This window comes from Balaenoptera acutorostrata, chromosome 4, assembly GCF_949987535.1.
Source record: "Balaenoptera acutorostrata chromosome 4, mBalAcu1.1, whole genome shotgun sequence".
Lineage (NCBI taxonomy): Eukaryota > Metazoa > Chordata > Mammalia > Artiodactyla > Balaenopteridae > Balaenoptera > Balaenoptera acutorostrata.
Window position 1 is genome coordinate 98,866,654 of NC_080067.1, and position 20,483 is coordinate 98,887,136.

At 39.3% G+C, this 20,483-nt stretch overlaps 1 protein-coding gene across 3 annotated transcripts in view; it reads right to left on the minus strand.

Annotated features, from left to right (window-relative positions):
- Nucleotides 1–16,219, minus strand: part of ALCAM (activated leukocyte cell adhesion molecule) — a 198,340-nt gene extending 182,121 nt beyond the window's left edge. For 2 of the 3 annotated variants that reach the window (XM_007187157.2, XM_007187156.3), the window contains exon 1: nt 16,091–16,219. In XM_007187157.2, the coding sequence (XP_007187219.1) occupies nt 16,091–16,163 (73 nt within the window). In that variant the 5' untranslated portion in view covers nt 16,164–16,219. Of the gene's footprint in view, nt 1–14,656; nt 14,713–16,090 lie in introns of those variants that run through there. The other variant, XM_007187158.2, reaches the window with a different exon arrangement.
- Between the last annotated feature and the right edge of the window lie 4,264 nt (nt 16,220–20,483).

Here is a 20,483-nt window from a genome sequence, read left to right on the forward strand (position 1 = left end):
GTTATTTGGTAGTTCCTGAATTGGGCTTTGTGTCCCAACAGGTATGCTTCTCATAAATATGCCTAACTCGATAGGAAATAATAAACACCTTCCACATAATTTTAATTTAAAAAACTCCACAACTCACTAAGAAAGCAACTAAACATATATATTTACTTTAACACGATGATAGGCCAAGTCTAGGCTCTCAGGAAGCGGGGTCTGATGTCTAGCGGTAAAGGTCACAGGGAAAAGGGGTAAGAAGGTAGGATGTAGGGAAAAGCCGTGCAAAATCTAAGCATGGGTAATAATGTCCCTAGCCAATGAGAATGGATTTGTTTGGGCTCTCTCTTTATGAATAAACCAAAAGAGGGAAGCTGTAAGTAGAAACAAATCTGCAGTTTATTATGGCCTTGAATATTTCTATTCAGTTGGCCCATGCATGAACCATTGCGTAGTTGATTCCAAACAGATGTAGAGGCACCTGTTCTAACCAAACACATTTCACTGGTTCAGTTTTGTCTTCCTAACTCTGGTTTTCTAATATCCATTTCTTCTTCCTTCAGATTTGTTCACCCATCAGACTTCCCTGTGCAGAAATTGACTAGTCACCCACTCATCTCTCTGTTATACTCATTTCTCTAATTTTAACTTCCTCTGCACACTTGGGAAGTAAACTCTTTATTCCAGCCCAGCCCCACTCTTTGAAATAAAATCCCAATGCTCAAGTCTTATCTCAGGCCCACTGATCTCTAGGTTTAGAGCAGATCATTCAATACTATATTAATAGTATATGTTCCATCCATCTCTGGGGGGAGTAGTTTCAAAAACACTGTCTTACTAGATTCTCACTGGTTCAGGGAACTGAATCTGTATAGATTAGCCTTTAGCACTCACCAAAGATCTGAGTATACACAAATATGCTCAGTTGGAAACTGACAGATGTATGGTATATTTATCTAAGTTCACTATTAAATGATATGCCCTAGACTGTTCAGAATTACTCAACTTTGATAAGGAACCATGAATTCACATTCTGCTATTGTAGAATTTGATAAGCACTGCTAAATTTGGTCAATAAGTATCTGGACTTCAATAGAGATTTACATCAAAATTTCTCTGTAAGAAGTTTCTTTCCAGCCATTGTTCTCCCTTCTCCAAGATAAAAAATTAAGTGATTTTTAGTTTTTGAGAAGAGAGATTCAAATTTGGAATTATTAGAGTGTATTATCAACTACATGCAGCGCTTAAAAGAAAAATTATTTTATAGTATGATGTTACTGGTCCACGTAAGCAATCTGTGGTTATCTCTTTTTAAACAGCAATTTCTCTTTCATGCTAGCATTCAGGTTTTGTCTCTCTTTTCTCTCTGTAGAGAGGTCCACTCATTCCCTCCTGTACCTTCCTCAAGCTGCCCCTTTAAGTATCACATGTCCTCTACAGCATATACAGAACACTCAACGTTTCCTGTAATTACACCCTTTATAGTAAAATTTAATTTTTTAAACCTATTCACATAGAATAAAATAAGGCTCGTTGATGAGGAAAATTATTTCATTGTATTAACCTTAGATTCTGCTTCCATGGAAAAGTGAAAGCTCTATTATTTTTATATTGTCTGACATGTCTGTGGGAAGATTATTTTGTTGGATCACAACATCATTAATGTGAAATCTATATTAGAACCCAAGAATCCATGCAATATTTGTCATAGAAATGGGTAACATTTTTTCAAGTAGAAGAGATAAAAAATAATAATTTTCATGTAGACTACTTGATTAATCCAGACTCTTAACAGGTCATTGGTATGGCCCAACCAGTTTTATATATTTAAAGAAAAAGAAAGTCTCATTTACTTGGCTTTATTTGATAATACCTTTGCTCTGATTACTTTTTGATACATATGCTATACTGCATTCAAAGTCTTATATTGTAAAGGCTGAAAGTGAGAGTATTTTGTAATTCAAAAAATAAAATAAAAAGTACAGTTTTTACATTTAAAATTGATTATGCAAATATATTGGTCATTCTTTTGTAAAGTACTACTGTGCATGGAGCACAGCAGGTATACAATACATGGGAGCTATCAGTGACAACATGTTGCATTTATATTGGTTTATATGGACAAGTAACTTTTATAACATATTAGAAAAATATTAGAATTTCTCTGTGGGAATTCAGGACTTGACTATCAGACCACAGAAGTAAAAATTTACTAACAACGTTTTCCATGGGGAATAAAACCATAGGGAAGTTAAAATTCAGAACAACTGGGAAGGATCCAAAGTAAAGTAAAAAATAAATAAATAAATAAAGGCTTATTAAAAAAAAAAGACTTTAATTAAAAAGATTATAAGGATTTAGATTATTTTGCCCAGAGAAAAGATGTCAGTTTCAAGAGCACAAGGTTTATTTTTCAGTAAAAACAAAATCTGTCAATTTTTTCTTAGGTTTGTGTCTGAATTCTTTTAATTCGTCAATAAAAAAATCCTTCTGCAAAAGTCACACTAGATTTTCTCCGAATTATCTCGATATTTTACTGTTAACAGCATTCAAGGCATGGTCCATAACACACACATATTTTCTGTGGTACAAATATATTCAATATTGCCTGTGTGATTGATCAACTTCTCATGAAATCTTTTCTATACTATTTTTGCCATATTCAGGAAAATGCCCTGATCCAAAGGTTTAATCTAAGAATTAAAACCAGGAGAAATAAAAATATTACCAGTCGTTTACTGCCTATTGAGAATGTGTTCCTACAATTATCCTAGAAAAACTTAGTTTAAAAAATAAATCAATTTAAATAAATTTTTGTATTTCTCTGGATGATCTTACATTTAATGTTCAATGTCTATGAAAACTCAAAGAAGACAGTTATTAAGGTTTTTATTTTATGTTAATCTGGATTGACACCTGCAGGAAAAATTAGTCTAACTTTATTTCATTTCTTTTTATACTTCACTGTGTAGCTTGGGTAGAATACGGCAAATACTGTTTTTTTTTTTTTTAAAAGAACCATAATTCAGGAGATTAGTCTTTCTCTAATTAAATTTTTAAAAGCAATTGAAAAATTGTCTCAATACAGATATTTCTAATTCATATGTGAATATATGTAGGCTTTATTAATAATCGATATTTCTAATTTTGACTAATGTGTTTATTCAATCATCATATATGTACTGGGTATATACTGTATATCAGTAGACACTGAGCAGAATAAAGATTAAGACATAGCCCCTGCCTCTAGAACACAAAAATCTTCTAAAGTAGAGAGAAACGAATAAACAGGCAATAGGCAATAAGTAAAATTAGCTCTGGAACTACACTGAACGGACACTTTAGGGCGATCAACGAAGAATTTCTGGAGAAGATGGAATCTAAACTGTGTTCTGAAGGGTGGAGATGCTAGCTATTTTTCAGGCAAAGGGAGGGTGATGGGGGAGGGTGCAGAGAGAGTGCTGGAAGAAGACAGTGACATGAATAACAACACAGGAAACAAGAAGGCCATGGCACAATTAGAAGTATGGCTGGAGCATGCACTTCCAGGAAAGACTGTGTTGAGAAATGCATGAAGGACCTTAAATGCTATGCTAAGAAGTTTGCAGTTTATCCTTACTGTAACAGGGAGCCATTGAAGTATTTTAAGCAGAGCAGTTACAAGATTCTATTCATATCTTACTCATTTTAATGGCATAGGGGAGAAGAGATTGGAGGAGCGCTAGACTGAAGTTTGGGAAAACTTTAGCCTGTTTATTTTGTTCACTTCCTTAAAACTGCTTATGATCACTACTCTATTTTACTCAGAATCTAGAGTCTACATAAATCTGTTATAAGCACACACACATCTTCTTACTCCTAAGTTACCTCTGGCCAACTTACAGAAATGACCTACAACAGCAATATGCTCTCAGGCATTGTGAACTACAATCTGCAAGATGTCTCTTTTTTAGCCTTAATTTTACCTCTAAGTTTAGATTTCAACCACAGGATCACAATGCAATGATGTTTCATTATCAGATAAGAATTGTGTCATCATGAATATGATACTAATAATTAATGAATAAAGTCTAGGCATTTGTGAATGATTTATTTTATATAGTGAATAGATTCAAGTTTATGCCCAATAAACAATATGACATCACTCTCATTAATATTCCACTTCTTGAGTAGGAAAAAAAGGTGGAGTGGGGAGCAGCTACAGCTGTCAATTTTATAATTTTGAACAACCTGAGACCTCTCTTCTTTATGTACTTATCGGAGTAAGCTGGGTTTATATTTGTATTTGCGGGAAGGTGGAAAGATTAACTGAAATTAAATATTTCAATAATACTAACAATTTATTGAGAGCGTATTATTTGACAGTCATACTACTGAATGAGTTTGCCCCTACTGCACAAATTAAGACAGAAGACGGGTTAAGCAATCTGCCCAGTGTCACCCGGCTGGGAGGGTGGAGGGTGGAGATACAGGTCTCAGAACCACACAGTCTGGCTCCAGAAGCCACATTCTCAAACTCTAATCTATCACAGAAAGAAAACTAAATAAAACCAGCACTTACTTTAAAGAACGCTTAAAACCGTAATGCATAAACTACAGGCCTCAATCCCAGGCAGCCCTACTAGCAATGCCACAAGAGCACATATCTAATTTTAATATGAAATGTTTAAAATCTGTCTCTGTTTTGGAGATTCTTATATGTACCAGAGAACTGGGCCATTTCTTTAACTGATGGCATTTTCGAAATAAATTAGGAGGTCTATGTGTGAGATTATGCAATTTTCTGCAGAACTCAAAAAAATAATTTCCATTTTGGATAAAGAGTAAATGGGGATCGTCATTTAAAGCCTTTTTTTCCTTAATTGGACCTCCAGTAAAAATTATTGCTTACCGTTGATTCAAACCTATATAAAATTTTCTAAATCACTGTATAATTTTGAACCTTAGAATTTTTAAGCTGCAAAGATCTTAGAAATCATATGAGACAATACTTCCTTGACAAAAGTGAACCTCATAAAGGGTAAATGATTTGTCAGGGTCACACAGGTGATGGATATCAACTTAGACTGAAAATATAATTGGAGTTATCTAAATCAAGGGGATATTGGGGAAAATAAAAAAGAGGGAAAGATATGAGTATAGGCCATTTCCACATAGAAATCTATAATCACTTGATTAAAAATCTAGGCAGAATGAGAAAAATACTATTTTTCTTCTCCTATTCTAATATATAACTGTTTTCACTTAATAGAAACCACAAAAGTATTATCAAAATATTCATTATTTTATTGGAAATAAACTTTGTTCTCCTTTGATGCTTTGCTATATTAAAGTATGCTTCTCAAGAGTATACCTACTTTAATTTCTTCTAGTGATTTATAATCCAAAGGGTATAGGAAACTAAGAACTAGGGTTTTACAACAATTATTTGTAGAAGCATTTTTTGAATTCCATTAACAAGAGGAAGATATTACTCAATTTCAAAAAAACATTAATATTAAAATTACAGATTTTTAATAATTTCACTATTAAATTAGAGGTCACCAGAAAATCATAATTAATAGAAGCACCCTCCAGTGCTCACAAAAAAAAAAGTAGTGGAGCTCCCTCTATTGAATTATGGCTGAGAAAATATGCCTTGTATTTAAAATCATAATTTTATCTTCAAAACAATTCTATTATAATTGTAAATTTTTTCTCTTTCTAAGCTCTAGTACCTTTCAAATTATAGAAGCACATATGCAATATCAATTTCTAAGAATAATATTGTAAATTACATATGTCTATAATTTTAGAATGTGTTCTTTCTCTTTCACGGTTTTTGTTTGCAGGAAATTACATTTTAAGGCTGCAATTTTCAATTTGCGTTTTTCTTTTGTTTTCCTTGAGTTGGTAAAACTAAAAAGTTATTTGACAGATACTGGGACTATGATACATCCTAATAAGAATATGAATTCCAATTTTGTTATGGAAACTCAAAAATGTAGTTTAATGGAACTAAATATATCTTCCAACCAGTAAAATGCGGTATTTCACATATTTTTATGATATGAATAAACTGGCATTTATTATAATATTGTGATTACTTAAAAATGTGATTCATAGTGATTATTATTGGTTGAGAGTCCACTGTGTGCCAGGCACTGAGACATGCACCATACACTCATTATCTTTTTGAATATTCATATCAAATGAACTTGATAGTACTGTAATCCTCATTTTACAGAAGAGAAAAAAGGACAAGAGACAGTAATCAGACTAATGCTCTGATCCAGAGCCCAAGCTCTTGAGCGCTTGTGCAATGGAATATATGCTATGTATTGACAGTCTGTGAAATCTGTAAGCCTTGACAGTCTATAAAAATTAAGCAATTATTTTTTAATACCACTGAGGTATGGCCACACTGTACACAAAAAAGTCACTACTCAAGCAGTTCAAATACTTTCTAGCTGAACATTTAGGATCAATTCGAAAAAATGATAACCTCTAAACTATACCTGGAAACTCTATTCTTTTTAATGTTTTATCATTTATTTTAGAAAGAAGACATACTTCTTATCAGCAAAGAGAAAAAAAGCTGGACAGATAGAGGTTTTGTTTTAATAAACAGATACTTATTTGCCATTCTAGTATGATAAGAAAAGCAATTTTATCATATGCTAATAAGTCATTTCTAAAGGAAAATTTCTATTTGAGAACTAAATTACCATATACTGGGGTTGGGTTGAGTAGGGGATTAATCCAACAGGGTAAATCCAAATATGTATTGCATTTTACTCTTAGATCTGATATCAAAAGCATTATTCATATTTAGAGCCATGCTCATCTCTGCAAAAATATAAAACTTATGCCTTATGACCAACATAAACACTTTTCTTGGGAAGTGTCATACCTATCACCACATAGAGAAAATGCTTGCAGAATGAAGTATAAATGCCACAAGTTTGGACATTTAAAACTAAATGCTAAGCAGAAACTGCTTTAGTTTCATAAAATTACAGTATGTACATACTAATATTAAGTCCATTATGAGTGTTTGTTGCCTTGTTTTAAAAATATATCTTCAGCATATGCTTGTTGAAAACTCTTCATGTACATATTTTATGTTTTTTTTAAATAAAAGTAACTATAAAAACATATTTTACTCCTTTTCACAATAGGTCCAAAAATTACAGGGTGAAACATTTAATAGCACTGATTTTTAAAATAAATTTACAGAAGATGGTATTTTTATCAGCTCATAAACAATTTTGACAAGCCTGTTAAAACAAACTTGTTGGAAGAAATGTTCAAAATATGATTTACTTAAAAATAACTGAAATCTGTTTAGTAAAACCTATTAAACTGGGTTTACAAAATGGCATTAGTTAGACGTATATTGCATCTACAATGAACACACACGAATATTTGGAAACCATCTGTGTAATGAAAAACATTATCAACTACTCTTAAGGCTCACATCTTGTTGCCACTTAATCCACTGCTTCAGTTAATCTCATCTCACAGAGTATGAATCTTCTAAAATGGAAGAAAATACGGCTTACAATTACATGGTTTATGTTCTAAAAGTTACCCATCTTATGTGGAAAGAGCAATGATAATAATTCATAATAAATGCACTTCTTTCCTGCATTTGTGGCTCCATCTCATGTATAAAAATTTAGGCACAAACCTGTCTATAGCTTTTGCCTTACATATGAGTGTGTGTGCCTTACTCCTATAATTCTCATTTTTTCCATAAACTTTAAATAAATAAGAACCAACATATTATCCTGGTTTTTAAGAAGTTATAGTAATAGTACAGAGTTATGGAGGAAGTATGGGGAAGGCGCATCCCCATATACTTTATCTGGGACTAAAGATACTCTTTGTTAAATAGAGATATATTTGACATGTATTTGTTTTAGGTGTACAGTATAATGATTTGATAGATGTATATATTGCAAAAATGATTACCACAATAAGTTTAGTTAACATTCATCACCACACATAGTTACAGTCATTTCTTGTGATGAGAACTTTTAAGATCTACTTCCTCAGCAACTTTCAAATATACAATATAGTATATACTCTTTGAACTGTAGTTTTAGAATTTCTTTCTAAACAAAAAATACACATATTCTTTGACTCAGCAATTTCACTTCTAAGACATTTTCCTGCCAACATAATTGCTCATATGGACAAGAACAAGTATTAAGATGTCCACTGCCGTATTGTTTGTAACAAATAGATTAGACACAATCTACATTTCCAAGAGCTGGGGAAATGGTTAATTATGGTGTGTACAATAAACTCCAATACACCATGTTAAAAAATGAGGTAAAGCTATGTGTGCTGATATTAGATATTCTCTTAATCTCCAACATGTGCTGCAAAGTGAAAAAGGAAAGATACAGTATTTTCTCACTAGATATGTTTAAAGGGTGGGAAGTTTATATGCAAATATGTGCTAGTATATAAGCATTTGAATAAAATCAAAGAGATCCTCTTCTGAACTCCATAACTGGTAAGTAAATTAGGGAAATTACAAAAAAAGTATTTGAACAACTTCAAGGAATTCCTGGTCACCTCCAGGAGTTAGAGCCATGTTCCTCCTCCTTAGTGTCTTCACTCATCCCATTCTCTCAGCCCATATCTTTTATTTGATTATTTCTCATCTCGTACTTCAGATATCACTTCCTGAAAGAACCTTTCTGATTTTTTCCTAAACTCCAGACCAAATTTGGCCACACTGATGTAAAATGCTCTTTATGTGTCCTTGCCGTACTTAGCAAAAGTTCTAGCAAATAATTATGTAATTAGTTGACTGATGTCTGTTTCCCAGAGAGAACATAATTTCTTGGAGTGACAGTGGACCTTGGCTATTTAGTAACTAGTTCATGGCAGTATCCCCAGCACCAAGCCCAATGCTTTGCACATACTGAGCACAATAAATATTTATTGAATGCTATTATTATACGTTGAATGGTTAATTGACAAGAGTTTTAATTTTGGATTGGTTAACAATATGACCTTAGGCAAGTAGCTAAGTAATTTTAAGGTTCTTCATAGCTCCAAAACCTTGAACCTATGGGTCTAAACATACATCAAACTAAGAACATTGTTGTCTCTAAAAATGGTGGTTAATCTTCTACTGAATTTTAGGTAATCTCTTTACCTGTATCTTCATCTATCTCAGCTGTCAAATAAGAGAACTGAACAAGATAGACATCTAAGGCACCTTCTCATTTTTCCAATAACCCCTCTTCTACCACATTTTAGCTTCTGATCATGAATTGCATGCCTTTAACCCTTCAATTTCTCTCTCTCTCTCTCTCTCTCTCTCCCTCCACACACACACACACATATACACTTTCCATAATTTTATTCCTGGGGAAGATAAAAGTTTGAGCAGTAGGAAACAGTACTCTTATTGGACACTGCTCTATAATATATGAGCCTCTATAATATTTCTTGCCCAATAATCTGGAAGAAGAGGGTGTAGACTGTGAATATGGGGCTGAGGATCTGCAGTAAGGATCCCTGCTGTTGCCACACCCCTCACTACTATCGTGAGAGGTAGACTTCCATCAAGAGAACTAGCCTAGGGAAGCCTATTAGAAAATGAAAGACCATGGAGAAGAATTAATTTTTCCTGAACAACAGACAGACTACAGTAGAATGGCATGGAGCTAAAATCAGAAAAGCACCCAACTGTCCAGCTTAAATTGCCAAACTGCAAAATAATGAACTACATAAAATAGTTGCTGTTTTAAACCACTATATTTTGGAGTACTTTATTATGTGGCATAGTTAACTGATACACTGTGGTTCAAAATTTTAATAAGAGTAGCAAGACTTATTTTTCTGTTTTTTGCTTGATTTGGAGCTAGGCAAATTTTATAGCCAGAAACCTCCCAACTATTAGGGAAAGTACTTGGGAATATGCTGACAAGAGTTTTAGCCACAGTGTCCAATGCCCGCTCCCTTCAATCTGTCTTATTAAGGACAAATCTATGGCATCCTTTACCCATGTGCTTAGACAGTACCCTCTCACCTTTCCTACCTCCATCTGCTTTTGGAGTTTTCTGAATATCTGGGACATTCAGAGATATTTGAACCAAATAACATGTGGGTGATCAATTAGGAATAGTCAGTCTTGGCACCAACTGTTCTGGCTATATTGTTGGCTGTCCCAAGTCAGGTCACCATATCTAACTGATACAACTGTAGTCCACATGTACAAAAAAACTTGAGACCCTCCTTCAATTTTATAGACATCCTTGGTAATTTATTTTTAGATCTAAATTGATAGTGGAGCTACTGAGAAACCTCACAGAAGAACAGAATGGGAATTGTGCAGTTGGCTAAGAAAGGATTTCAGGATCAAATTGAAACAGGCCTTCCCTAGATAACTGCATGGCTAAGTACAGCTCCCAGGTGAATTTCAAACATCATTATTCTCTTGGCATCTCAGGTTGATTCGGTTTCCACTCCAATCCATGGAATCCTTAATGTTCCACACCTACTACAATATTCTGGGGTTCCAGCCATAACCTTATATCTCTCTTATACTTGACATTAAAGAGGCATATAACCCCTTATTGATACTTCACTATAGCTGATACTTAAATAAAAAAGGTTAGAAATATTCAGTTTGTCAGGATGAGGAATGTCTTATAGTTAAGTATTCTAAGACAGATACATAGACAGTCAAGTCATTAATAATTATTGTCAGCATCTAATTTGCCATCCAAACTGCACTTTTGAGAGTAAAAAGGGTACCATTAATAATCGAATAAACCAGGCATAAACCAGGAGTGCCTTGGATATACCAGGATGTATGGATCATGGAGTGATAGAGAACAGAGCTTTAGGGGAAAAAAGGCAAGGAAGCAAGCCAGGGAAACTGGACAGCTGAGTAATTTCTGATTAGTCTATTCTCCCACAATTTTGTTTCATTTTATTGCAATGCTATGAATTCTTAGAAGATCAGACACAGTCATGTTCATTGAAGTACCTCAACTCAAAGTTGAATTATGTAATCCTTTGACTAGAAACTATTTTGGATTTTGCACAACTCTGATTGCCCCTTGAATGGAATGGATAATTGAGAACTGACTGGATAAATAAGAGAGGAAGCAGTTAAAGCTAATTTCAGTCTTGGAACATACACTACAATAATGGGCTATGATAATAGGTTACCATAAAACAATTACTGAATACCATAGCACAATTGGAACTAGTCCTAGCTGAAATATATATGGTATTCTGTCTAATAAGGTTCGGGGGAAAGAACATAAATTTTGTTATTTAAACAGAGAAATTAGCTGGATGAAAATATCAGTAACTCCAAATATATGATAACGTTTTGTACACTATAGGGATACTTGTAATAACTGTAGGATTTAACCTTATCAAAGAGCCTATAATATCCTCTTCTTAAATATAGAAGATATATTTCAGTCTTGGCTTTGTTCTCCACAGGGAAAGGAAACTTCTGCCCTAATAAAAAAAAGTAATGAGAAATATAAATGGACATTTTTCTGGACATTTTATTGAAAATAAAAAGGAGCTGATATCCACAAGTAATAATCAAATAAATATTAATTCATCACACAGCACTCCCAAGAAAATTTTCTTTAGTATTCCAGTGAGTTAGCTCAAGTCTTAATATGCCACATACACTCATGTGTGAGAAATAAAATGGGCCTTTGTGAAAACCTAACAGTGAAGAATAAAATTAACACTCTGAGAAGAACTAAATTTAAGTTTCCATGTATACACACAGGCACAGAGATACTCTTTTATCAGAGCTGTACCTATGTTGCTCTCCTGCGTATTTGGGATAACATGTTGCATGTATCAGAGAGCTAGAACTCTTTGATGATGTTTTATGTGAAATAGATGGCCAGAACAAAAAGAGGTGTGTTTGGGAATATAAAACAAGGTGATTATAAAGTATTTAAAATACTATATGACAAAAAGCTGCCATCTTACACTCAGTAATGCTGACAGCTTAGTGCTCAGTTTTACAAAGGCCTATATTTAGTGTCATGAAAACTTGAGGGAGAAAAAAAAAAAAGAAACATTTTTGCCTGCTTTTAATAAAATGGTCAAAGTGATAATTAAGTGGAATAAATTAAAGAGTGTTATTCTATTAAGAATATAATAAAAGTCTTAATATAGCATGTTTTACTTGAAAAATTCAAAATACTGAGCAAGGGAGTCACTAATCTCACCAAAATCAGAACAATGTACTACATAGGGAGATAATTTTACAGATGGGAAATAAAAAGGAGTAGAAAAATAACTTCCCCCAAGTTTACAACATTCTTATGCAGCACAGCTAAAAACTGAACACATGACTACTGACTCCATTATAAAGAATTTTTTGTTGACACTTAGGAGTCTTAAAGTAGGTTTTTACTGATTTTCTTCTTTTTAATAAGTCCACAGTAGACAAGCATTTTCTTCTAAATTTCTATTTAAAAAGATACGCTAGTTTGAATTTTCTAAAAAGTCAGAAAAAGTTTGGAATCTAGTCATGAAAATATTTTGGATTTCTATAGATTTGAAAACAATGGGAAGGCATTATTATTTTCTATTTCCTTCTGCATTGTACTTACAACCATGGAGCAAATCAACTTCTTTGTTTAGGAGCCTTTTTAGGGTGTACATATAAGGCTTTGTCACATAAACATATTAGCATCAACCATCACTTACATTTTATTCTAGGAACTATATATAAAGTTTAAATAGAGCCAGTCTTCCAGAAGGGATGGGTTGCATAAATGGGTTTTGTTTTTTTTTTACGACCTAAAGCCCTTTCTGACTGTTGGGGTCTCTTTTCCCAGGAGAATGGGAGACTAATTCTCTCCAGTATACATTTTTTTAATAGCCTTATTCAGGCTTGGAGGAATAATCACAAGATACGAGTTTATAAAAGTAGGAAAAAAGACGGAAAACTAGCAATTGGGAGCCACTGACATTTTTCTAGTAATACAACTTATATGAATCGTGTCTGTCCAGGCTGTCTGAAAGCATTAGAAAAATACAGTTGGAAAATGACTCTGCCTTGCCTAAATGGGTTTTTTACCCCAGGTCATTAGAAACAAATGGTTGAGCTGGCAAAGCTCTCAGAGAGCAGATCCTTGGTCCACCCTTTTCCTTACACATGAGAATACTGAAACCCAAAATGGTGAAATGACTTGCTCAAGTGCCTGAAGGTAAGTGGTCCCAAAACAAACCTAGGAAAGCAGTCTACTGAAAATAGTGCCCCATTAAATCATAAATTGCTATTGGATTAAATAAATCATCAAAGAAAAAGCAGTTTTACTGCCTACTAAGCAGTTTGCAGTTTTGAAATTATAAATTTTAATAGTCCCACATCAGTTAGTCTGAATGGACATTATCTGAATTGATGCTCTTCCCAAGGCCTATTGAGATAAACGGATACATTCCAAACATGATATCCTACTGAAAAAAAAGCTTTAAGTGTGTTTACGACTTGGAATGAACTTTTTATCAGTGAGCAATTAAGAAACATTCCAGAGGGGGTGCACACAGATGACCCAAGAGAAGAAACAGTTCAGGGCCCCCATCTCCTTGTAAATAATCAAGGAAAGCCTTTTTTTAAAGCAATACAAAATGTTACCACAGGCTGACGCTCTTTCTACGAGAATAATAAAATTCTTGCTCCCTCGGATGCTGAGCACATACTTCGTTGCCTTCATCTCCGAATTCAGTTTCCGTGGTTCATAGATAATTCTCCTCCTGCCTTCAAAACAGGTAACATGCCATGCCTAAAATATATCCATGGCTACGTAGCGACTACAGACCAACAGACCTGCAGAGGCAGTTTCACAAACTCTAGTTTTTGTTCTCTAGGTCTGGACACACTATCAAAACCGCTCCGGAAATGAAGGGCTGCAGGCGGGCCAGTTAGTCCCTTTGCCTAAGCCAGCTATTGGTGCTGCATCCCCTCACGCCCGGGCTCAGCGGTGCAGAAGCCTCTGAAGGAGAGGCACTTGCCGTCCAGGACTTGCATCCTGAGTCTGGACGTGGCGCTTTTAGTGCCATAATTCTTTCTTTTAAAACACACTGACGCCGCACCGAAAATCTGGCGCATTTGCCAGCCGGGTAATTTCAAGGAAACCGCTGATCTGAGGGTCTGAGTCTCCTGACCCGCAGATCAGCAGCGGGTGGGCGACGGCGAGAGAGCCCGCCCCGCTGGCTGAAAGCGCGCAGCCGGGTGCCGGCTAGAAACGCGCGAGCTTGCTGCGTCAAAAGAATCGCCGCGAAGATCTGAAAGAGGAACCTCTCCCTTTTTAGCAGTTACATGTGCGGAAAAACCTGTCCTCTGAGGTGGCCCAACTGAAAATAAATTCCGGCACGGAAAAGGAAACTGGGCGTGCGCCTGTGGTCCGAGCGTGGTGGTGTAAGTGAGACTACGCTCTCCAAGTGGCGAGGGGGTTAAACCGAAAACCAACTGTGGGACTGTGGGCGTGTGGACCTTCGCACTGAACAAACTACGGAACCCTCATCCTCCCTCCTCTCTTCCCTCGGCTCCAGAGTGAGTGCCCCTCCTTCCCACACCAGACCCTGGGATCAGGAAAAAGTGAAATACGTGCAGTGCCAAAGCCAAGAGGGTCTCTCCTTCCCACCTCCCCGGGGGTTCTCACCCCCCCCCCACCTGCTTTAAATCCGGTTCGACTCTCGATTCACAGTCCCAGCCCCAGAGCCGTTGATCTGTCACAGACGCCTCTTGCTCTGGCCTCAAAACAGCAGGTGAGCTCATTACCTCGACTCGAAATGGAACTTTAAACATGAGATCAGAACGGGAGGGGGCACGCACCTCGCGCGTACACCACCACCAACACACACCGCGGCGGCAGTTCACAAACACTAGGGATCTGCAGGCTCTAACCCCGAGCCCCACTCCCCCCCCCCGCTCTTTCTGGGAGAGCTCCAGAGGCTTTCAAACCTCTTCTTTGACCTCAGCATGCCAACAACTGAAGGGATGTGCAGAAATTAAAGACGCGAAAAGGAAGTGAGTTTTTCTTTGATAAAAACTGAAGAAAGGGGCAAGAGTACAAACAGAAGCCGAAATAACAAGAAGTAGGAGTTTTATTTGCAATTGTCTACGAGGGTCTAGAGATCAAAACTTAAAAGGGAGAAAAAAAATTTCCCCCCAAATCTTCAAGTCTAGCGAAAAATTAACCTGCTGCTCTGTCAAGCGACGGCGAGCACGCAGAATGCCCTGTGAGGGTCAACTCACATCAGCCACCCGGCGGGTCTCAGGATGACAGTGCCAGGGGACGTCCCTAAGGGCAAGGCAAGAGATTCCCGGGCGAGATATATTAATTGTTGGGGCTTTTGCCTTTTATTTTTTCTTATGAGGCTCAATACAGAACTGAGAACTGAGGTTAGGTCACAGGTCCTGAACAATCCACAACCCCCTCACGAAGGGCTCACAAACCTGGCTGCGAATTCCAGACCAGGCTGCGTTCTTTGCCCGCCATCACCCCTACTCTCACCCCGCACCCAGACAATGGGGGAGACGGCGTCCAAACCACGGTCGGAGCTTTAGGAGGTTTTTTAAAGCGAGTGATTGAAGTCCTCCCTTCCTCCTCTACCCCTCCCCCTCCCATCCCCGCCTCGCCTCTCACCACGGGAAGTTACCAGGGGATTTATCACGAAAAAGTGCGAGCTATTGCCTCCAAGAGCTAAGCGAAAGGAAAACTGCCCAGAGCGCAGTGACGTGGACTTTGATATCCAGAGACTGGAGGGGTTGTCAGAGGGCGAGAGCTCGCCGCCCAGGCTGGAGCCGCAGGGGGGGAAGGGGAGAGGGCCAGATGAATCTTGCCCGTGGGCCCCGCGGAGCCCCGACCCCGGCCGCACCCAAACTTCCTGGAGATTTATCCAGTCCCCCCAGTCGCTGCCCCAACTTGAGCCAACCGGTCGAGTCCAAATATGCGACACAGGTGAGGGTACCCAGGGCCAGCTCTGTGCCCGCACCGCCGTCCCCTTACCTCCGCCGGGGGTGCGAGGCCCCGGGCCGGGGACCTAGGAAACTGCCCCCCGGCCCAGGTCGGCCTGGGGCTGCTCTGAGGCCCCCTGCTCTTACCTGGCCGAAGGACAGCAGCGGAGATCAAGAGGCAGAAGACCAGACGGCAGGAGGAGGCCGCCTTCGATGCCATATTCCTCCTCCTCCTCGGGGACCACCGACAGAGTCCGCGCCGCAGGAGGGGGCGTCCTCCCCGGCCCCGCGCTGCCCGCGCGCTCGCGGGTCCGGACGCAGCGGGCAGCGGCTTGTCCCAGACACACCGCCCCCTGGGCTGTGGCGCTGCACCTTCGGGTCTCCGCCGCCCGCAACTTTCCACCACGCAGTGCCCCAACTCCTCCTGTCTCCCCTTCAACACCCGCCCTTGGCCCCTTCGGCTGCTCCTCCCGGGACCGGCGACCCTCTCTTCCCGGGAGACACTTGAGTAATTCGGAAAGGTATACGTGGTTCTTTTTAGCTGGTCTGTTATTTTCCTTCTCTTGAAATAATAATAATAATGGTAGTGGCAGTGCGCATAAAAAGCCTGGTGCTAGGAAAGAATTGCCGGGAGGGGCAACAGTGGGGCGACAGGTCCAGGCGGTCTCCTCAGGTGGTAGCGGCGGTGGCAGCGATAGCAGCGGCGCCCGCAGCGGTCTCTGGGCTGCTCTGAGTGGAGGGACTGGAAGGCGTGTGTAAGCTGCCGCTTTCCTCCTCCCTTCGCCTCCTCCCTCTCTCCTCTCTCCTCCCAGCTTCTCGGGACGTGGAGCCAAGCACAGGTGGCAGGAGCTGGATCTGCAGCCTAGAGGCGCTGCAGGACCGAGTCCGAGACCAAGTCCGCCTCAGGAACTCCACTGGGTTGTCAAGCTCGCCAAGTCCCGGAGACCAAGTGGGCGGGGCTTTCTAGTGGCTCCGCCCCGGGGCCACGCCCGCCAATAGGGAGCCCGCCCAAGAGCTGCGCGCTCCTGGGTGGGCCCCCAGGACTGCCACTTCCCTGTGGCGTTATCTTTGCCCTCGTCCTACGGATTCTCACTTCACGCTGCCCACGCAGCTTCGCCACGGTTCAAACTGCCCTTTTCTTGCCCCCAGACGCCTATCCACTGGCTCAACTCCTCAGGGATTTTTCGGCCGTGATATCGCAGCCTCCTTCTCCTATAAAGAGAGTAGTGGGGCAGGGAGGTGGGGGTCGGAACCTCGCCGGGGACTCGCACTTCGGGTCCAAGGGCGAGAGCGAAGGAGGGAGGAAGGGGCTGGAGGAGGTGGCAAAGGTGGGAACTTGCCTCCTGGGAGTTAACAGGAACAGCTACTGGTTGGCGAGGGGGGGGGGCGCTGCGGGAGGGGGTAACTCACTAGGCTGATTCCTTCCCCCTACTCCCGCCACGTGCCCTTCTCGCACGCACCTTGTTTTGCAGGCAGATTACTTGAGTCGACTGCCCACTAGCAAACAGAAAATATTCACTCTTTCCCGGGGGAAATTAAATCAGGAATTTCTAGATCATACTTCGTTACACGGATTTTCCCAATGTCTACAAAAGCCAGAGCGAGTGTCTCTCTTATTTTGAATTAAGAGGCGATTTTAAGTTACAAACAGAAATCCTCAAATTACTCAGATTAAAAGCCAAGCTTCTCCTTGTCCGTTCCAGAAAGCCAGGCATCCCAGCAGATGGACAGGCTTCTCTGGCAATTTCTAAAGATTGAACTACCTCCCAGGCGGAACGTCGGGAAACTGTGTCGCTTTCAGATCTGGCAGAGAGCATGAAGGAATATTTCCCTCTAGAACACCGGAGTGGAGCTGTCGGAGCCCTAAGTGGCTCTAAATCAGGGATGTGGGATCACAAGTCTCATCCAAGAAGCATCATAAAATCTTGGTCCCAGAACCACTTCGCCGGGGCATTAAATAGCCTTCCGTGCATCACAGGGACACCCCTGTGTGAGACTAGGCTCCAGCAGAGAATGCCAACTAGTAATCGTCACATACCTCGCTTTCATCAGAAGACTTGAGTCACCAGCTAGATGGGGATGAGGGAAGTTGGTGGCAGGAGAAATAAGAAAACAAGCGGGAGCGCGCGCGCGCGCCCACACACGCCTTTGAATTCTTTCTCTTTTTCTGCTCGAAACTATTAAGCTCCATCTTCCGCTGTGATTTTTATCGAAAGCGTGCCAGTCTTGTCCTCCCGGTTCTCTTTACATTACATTCACAGTACTCTAGAGTAGAGCTCTTATATTTTTCCTCTCAGAATAAGTAGTTTCTCCCTTTTGGTTTTAACATTAGCATTTCATTTGCATCTTACGAACCTAAAAGAAGGCTAATGCTATGAGGCAAATGCCTTTTAATTCAGTATTCCATGAGCTAAGTATGGCTGAATTGCTAACATTCCTATGGGATCCTGTAGAATTCCTTTAGGGAATTGTTTCCCCTTTAACAGCAGCTCTAAGTAGCTCTTACTCGAACAAATCATCCTAACTATATATTTAACCTGGATCCCTCCCAACCCACCCTCTGTCTATCTGACCACCTTTATCTTGGGGTGGGAGTTAATACAGCATAATTGTTTAAAAGTTGATCTGCAAAGGCAGACTGTCTGATTTGGGCTTTGACATTCCCAGGGGCATGATCTTGGTGAACTCAACCCCTCTAAGCCTCAGTTTCCTTACTTGTAAAAAGTGATAGCAAGAGTGCTAGCCTCTTGAGATTGTTGTGATGATTAAATGAGATCACACAAATAACTGGCTAGATACAGTAGAAGGAGTGTGGGCTTTGGGGAGCAATCAGAGTCTAGTTAAAACCCCTGTTCCACACAAGCGAGTGACCTTGAGCAAAAGTCAGTCTCTTTTTTTAAAATTTTTTTTAAATTTTTGTCTGTGTTGGGTCTTCATTTCGTGCGAGGGCTTTCTCTAGTTGTGGCAAGCGGGGGCCACTCCTCATCGCGGTGCGCGAGCCTCTCACTATCGCGGCCTCTCTTGTTGCGGAGCACAGGCTCCAGATGCGCAGGCTCAGTAGTGTGGCTCACGGGCCTAGTTGCTCCGCGGCATGTGGGATCTTCCCAGACCGGGGCTCGAACCCGTGTCCCTGTATTGGCAGGCAGATTCTCAACCACTGCGCCACCAGGGAAACCCCAAAAGTCAGTCTCTTATAATCAAAGTATGATAAGTATGATGACACATCAGAGTACCACCTTCAAAGGGGTGCAGCTAAGTTGGATCAAAATACATTCTATAAATTAAGTACATTATACTTACCCACATTTATGACAGGTATGATTGTATGTAGTACAGTCAGTTGGTCCAGAATTCCTTTTAGAGAGGAATTTGTCCTAGTGTAGGAAAATGCCTTAACAAGCAGCTTGGAGCAGTAACTCCAAAAGCTATTAGTCTTATATAGCTAAGGTCACAAAGTGATGGTGAAACTACTCTATATTAACTAACATAATAAAAATAAAATGAGGAATTGCAAAATAATAAAAATAAGAATTTGGCAGGGGAGTAAAGACAGGGATGCTGAGAAAAGAAGGGACAAAGACTAAGCCATACAATTATAAATTGAAATGGTGGAAGACCTTTAAATACATTATAAATAATTAGTTAATGACAGTTATTGAACACTTACTATTTGTTAGGTTATTCTAAGCAATTTATATGAATTAGTGGAATAATCCCCCCTCCAAAAAAATCCTGCGAGGGAGATGTTAATATTATCTTCATTTTACTCATGAAGAAACTGAAGCCCAGAGATATGAAGTAACTTTTCCAAGTTCACACAGTGATTCGTGATTCATAGTAATAGTAATAGTAATGCCACCATTCTACCAAAGGCACTTTGATATTAGAGCTTCATTTCTATCTACTTGCTCATCACGATCCACTTCACTTATCAGATATGTGCAAAAATAAATGTATGACTTTCTTTTTGGTTGAGGGGGGCTTGATTGAAACATAAATTCCTAAAACCTTAATAAAGCCTCCTACTCTCAAATACATTGTCCTTGAGGAAATTAATAAGGCAGTGCACCCTATCTGCATGAGACAGATACAGTGCATATGAGATGATGACAAGACCATTTCTAGTAATTTAGCATAAGTAAGAGCTCAGAATTGGAAATAAACTTGAGATGTAAGCTCCACAAAATAATGTAGTAGAGAGAGACTTTGTCCTTCAAGATCTAGGGAATGGGGGGTTGGATCCACCTTACCTAGTTCTTAACAGGAAGAGCTTTTCCAGCTGCATCTGGACCACAATTGCTTTTGTTACAACCAAGAAAATGTAGTATTCCAATGATATTTACCAGTTTAATCATGCCTCAGAGCATCATAATGGGGACTGCTTATTGCAAGGAAAATGAATAATGTTCAGCCAGAGGAATACGTATTTCTTGTTACCTGAAACATGAGAAGCATTTTGCATCTCCAGTATAAAAGAATTCATCATCAGTCAGGACAGTATGCTCAAAGCAGTGACAGCACAGTAGGCAGATTTCCTGCT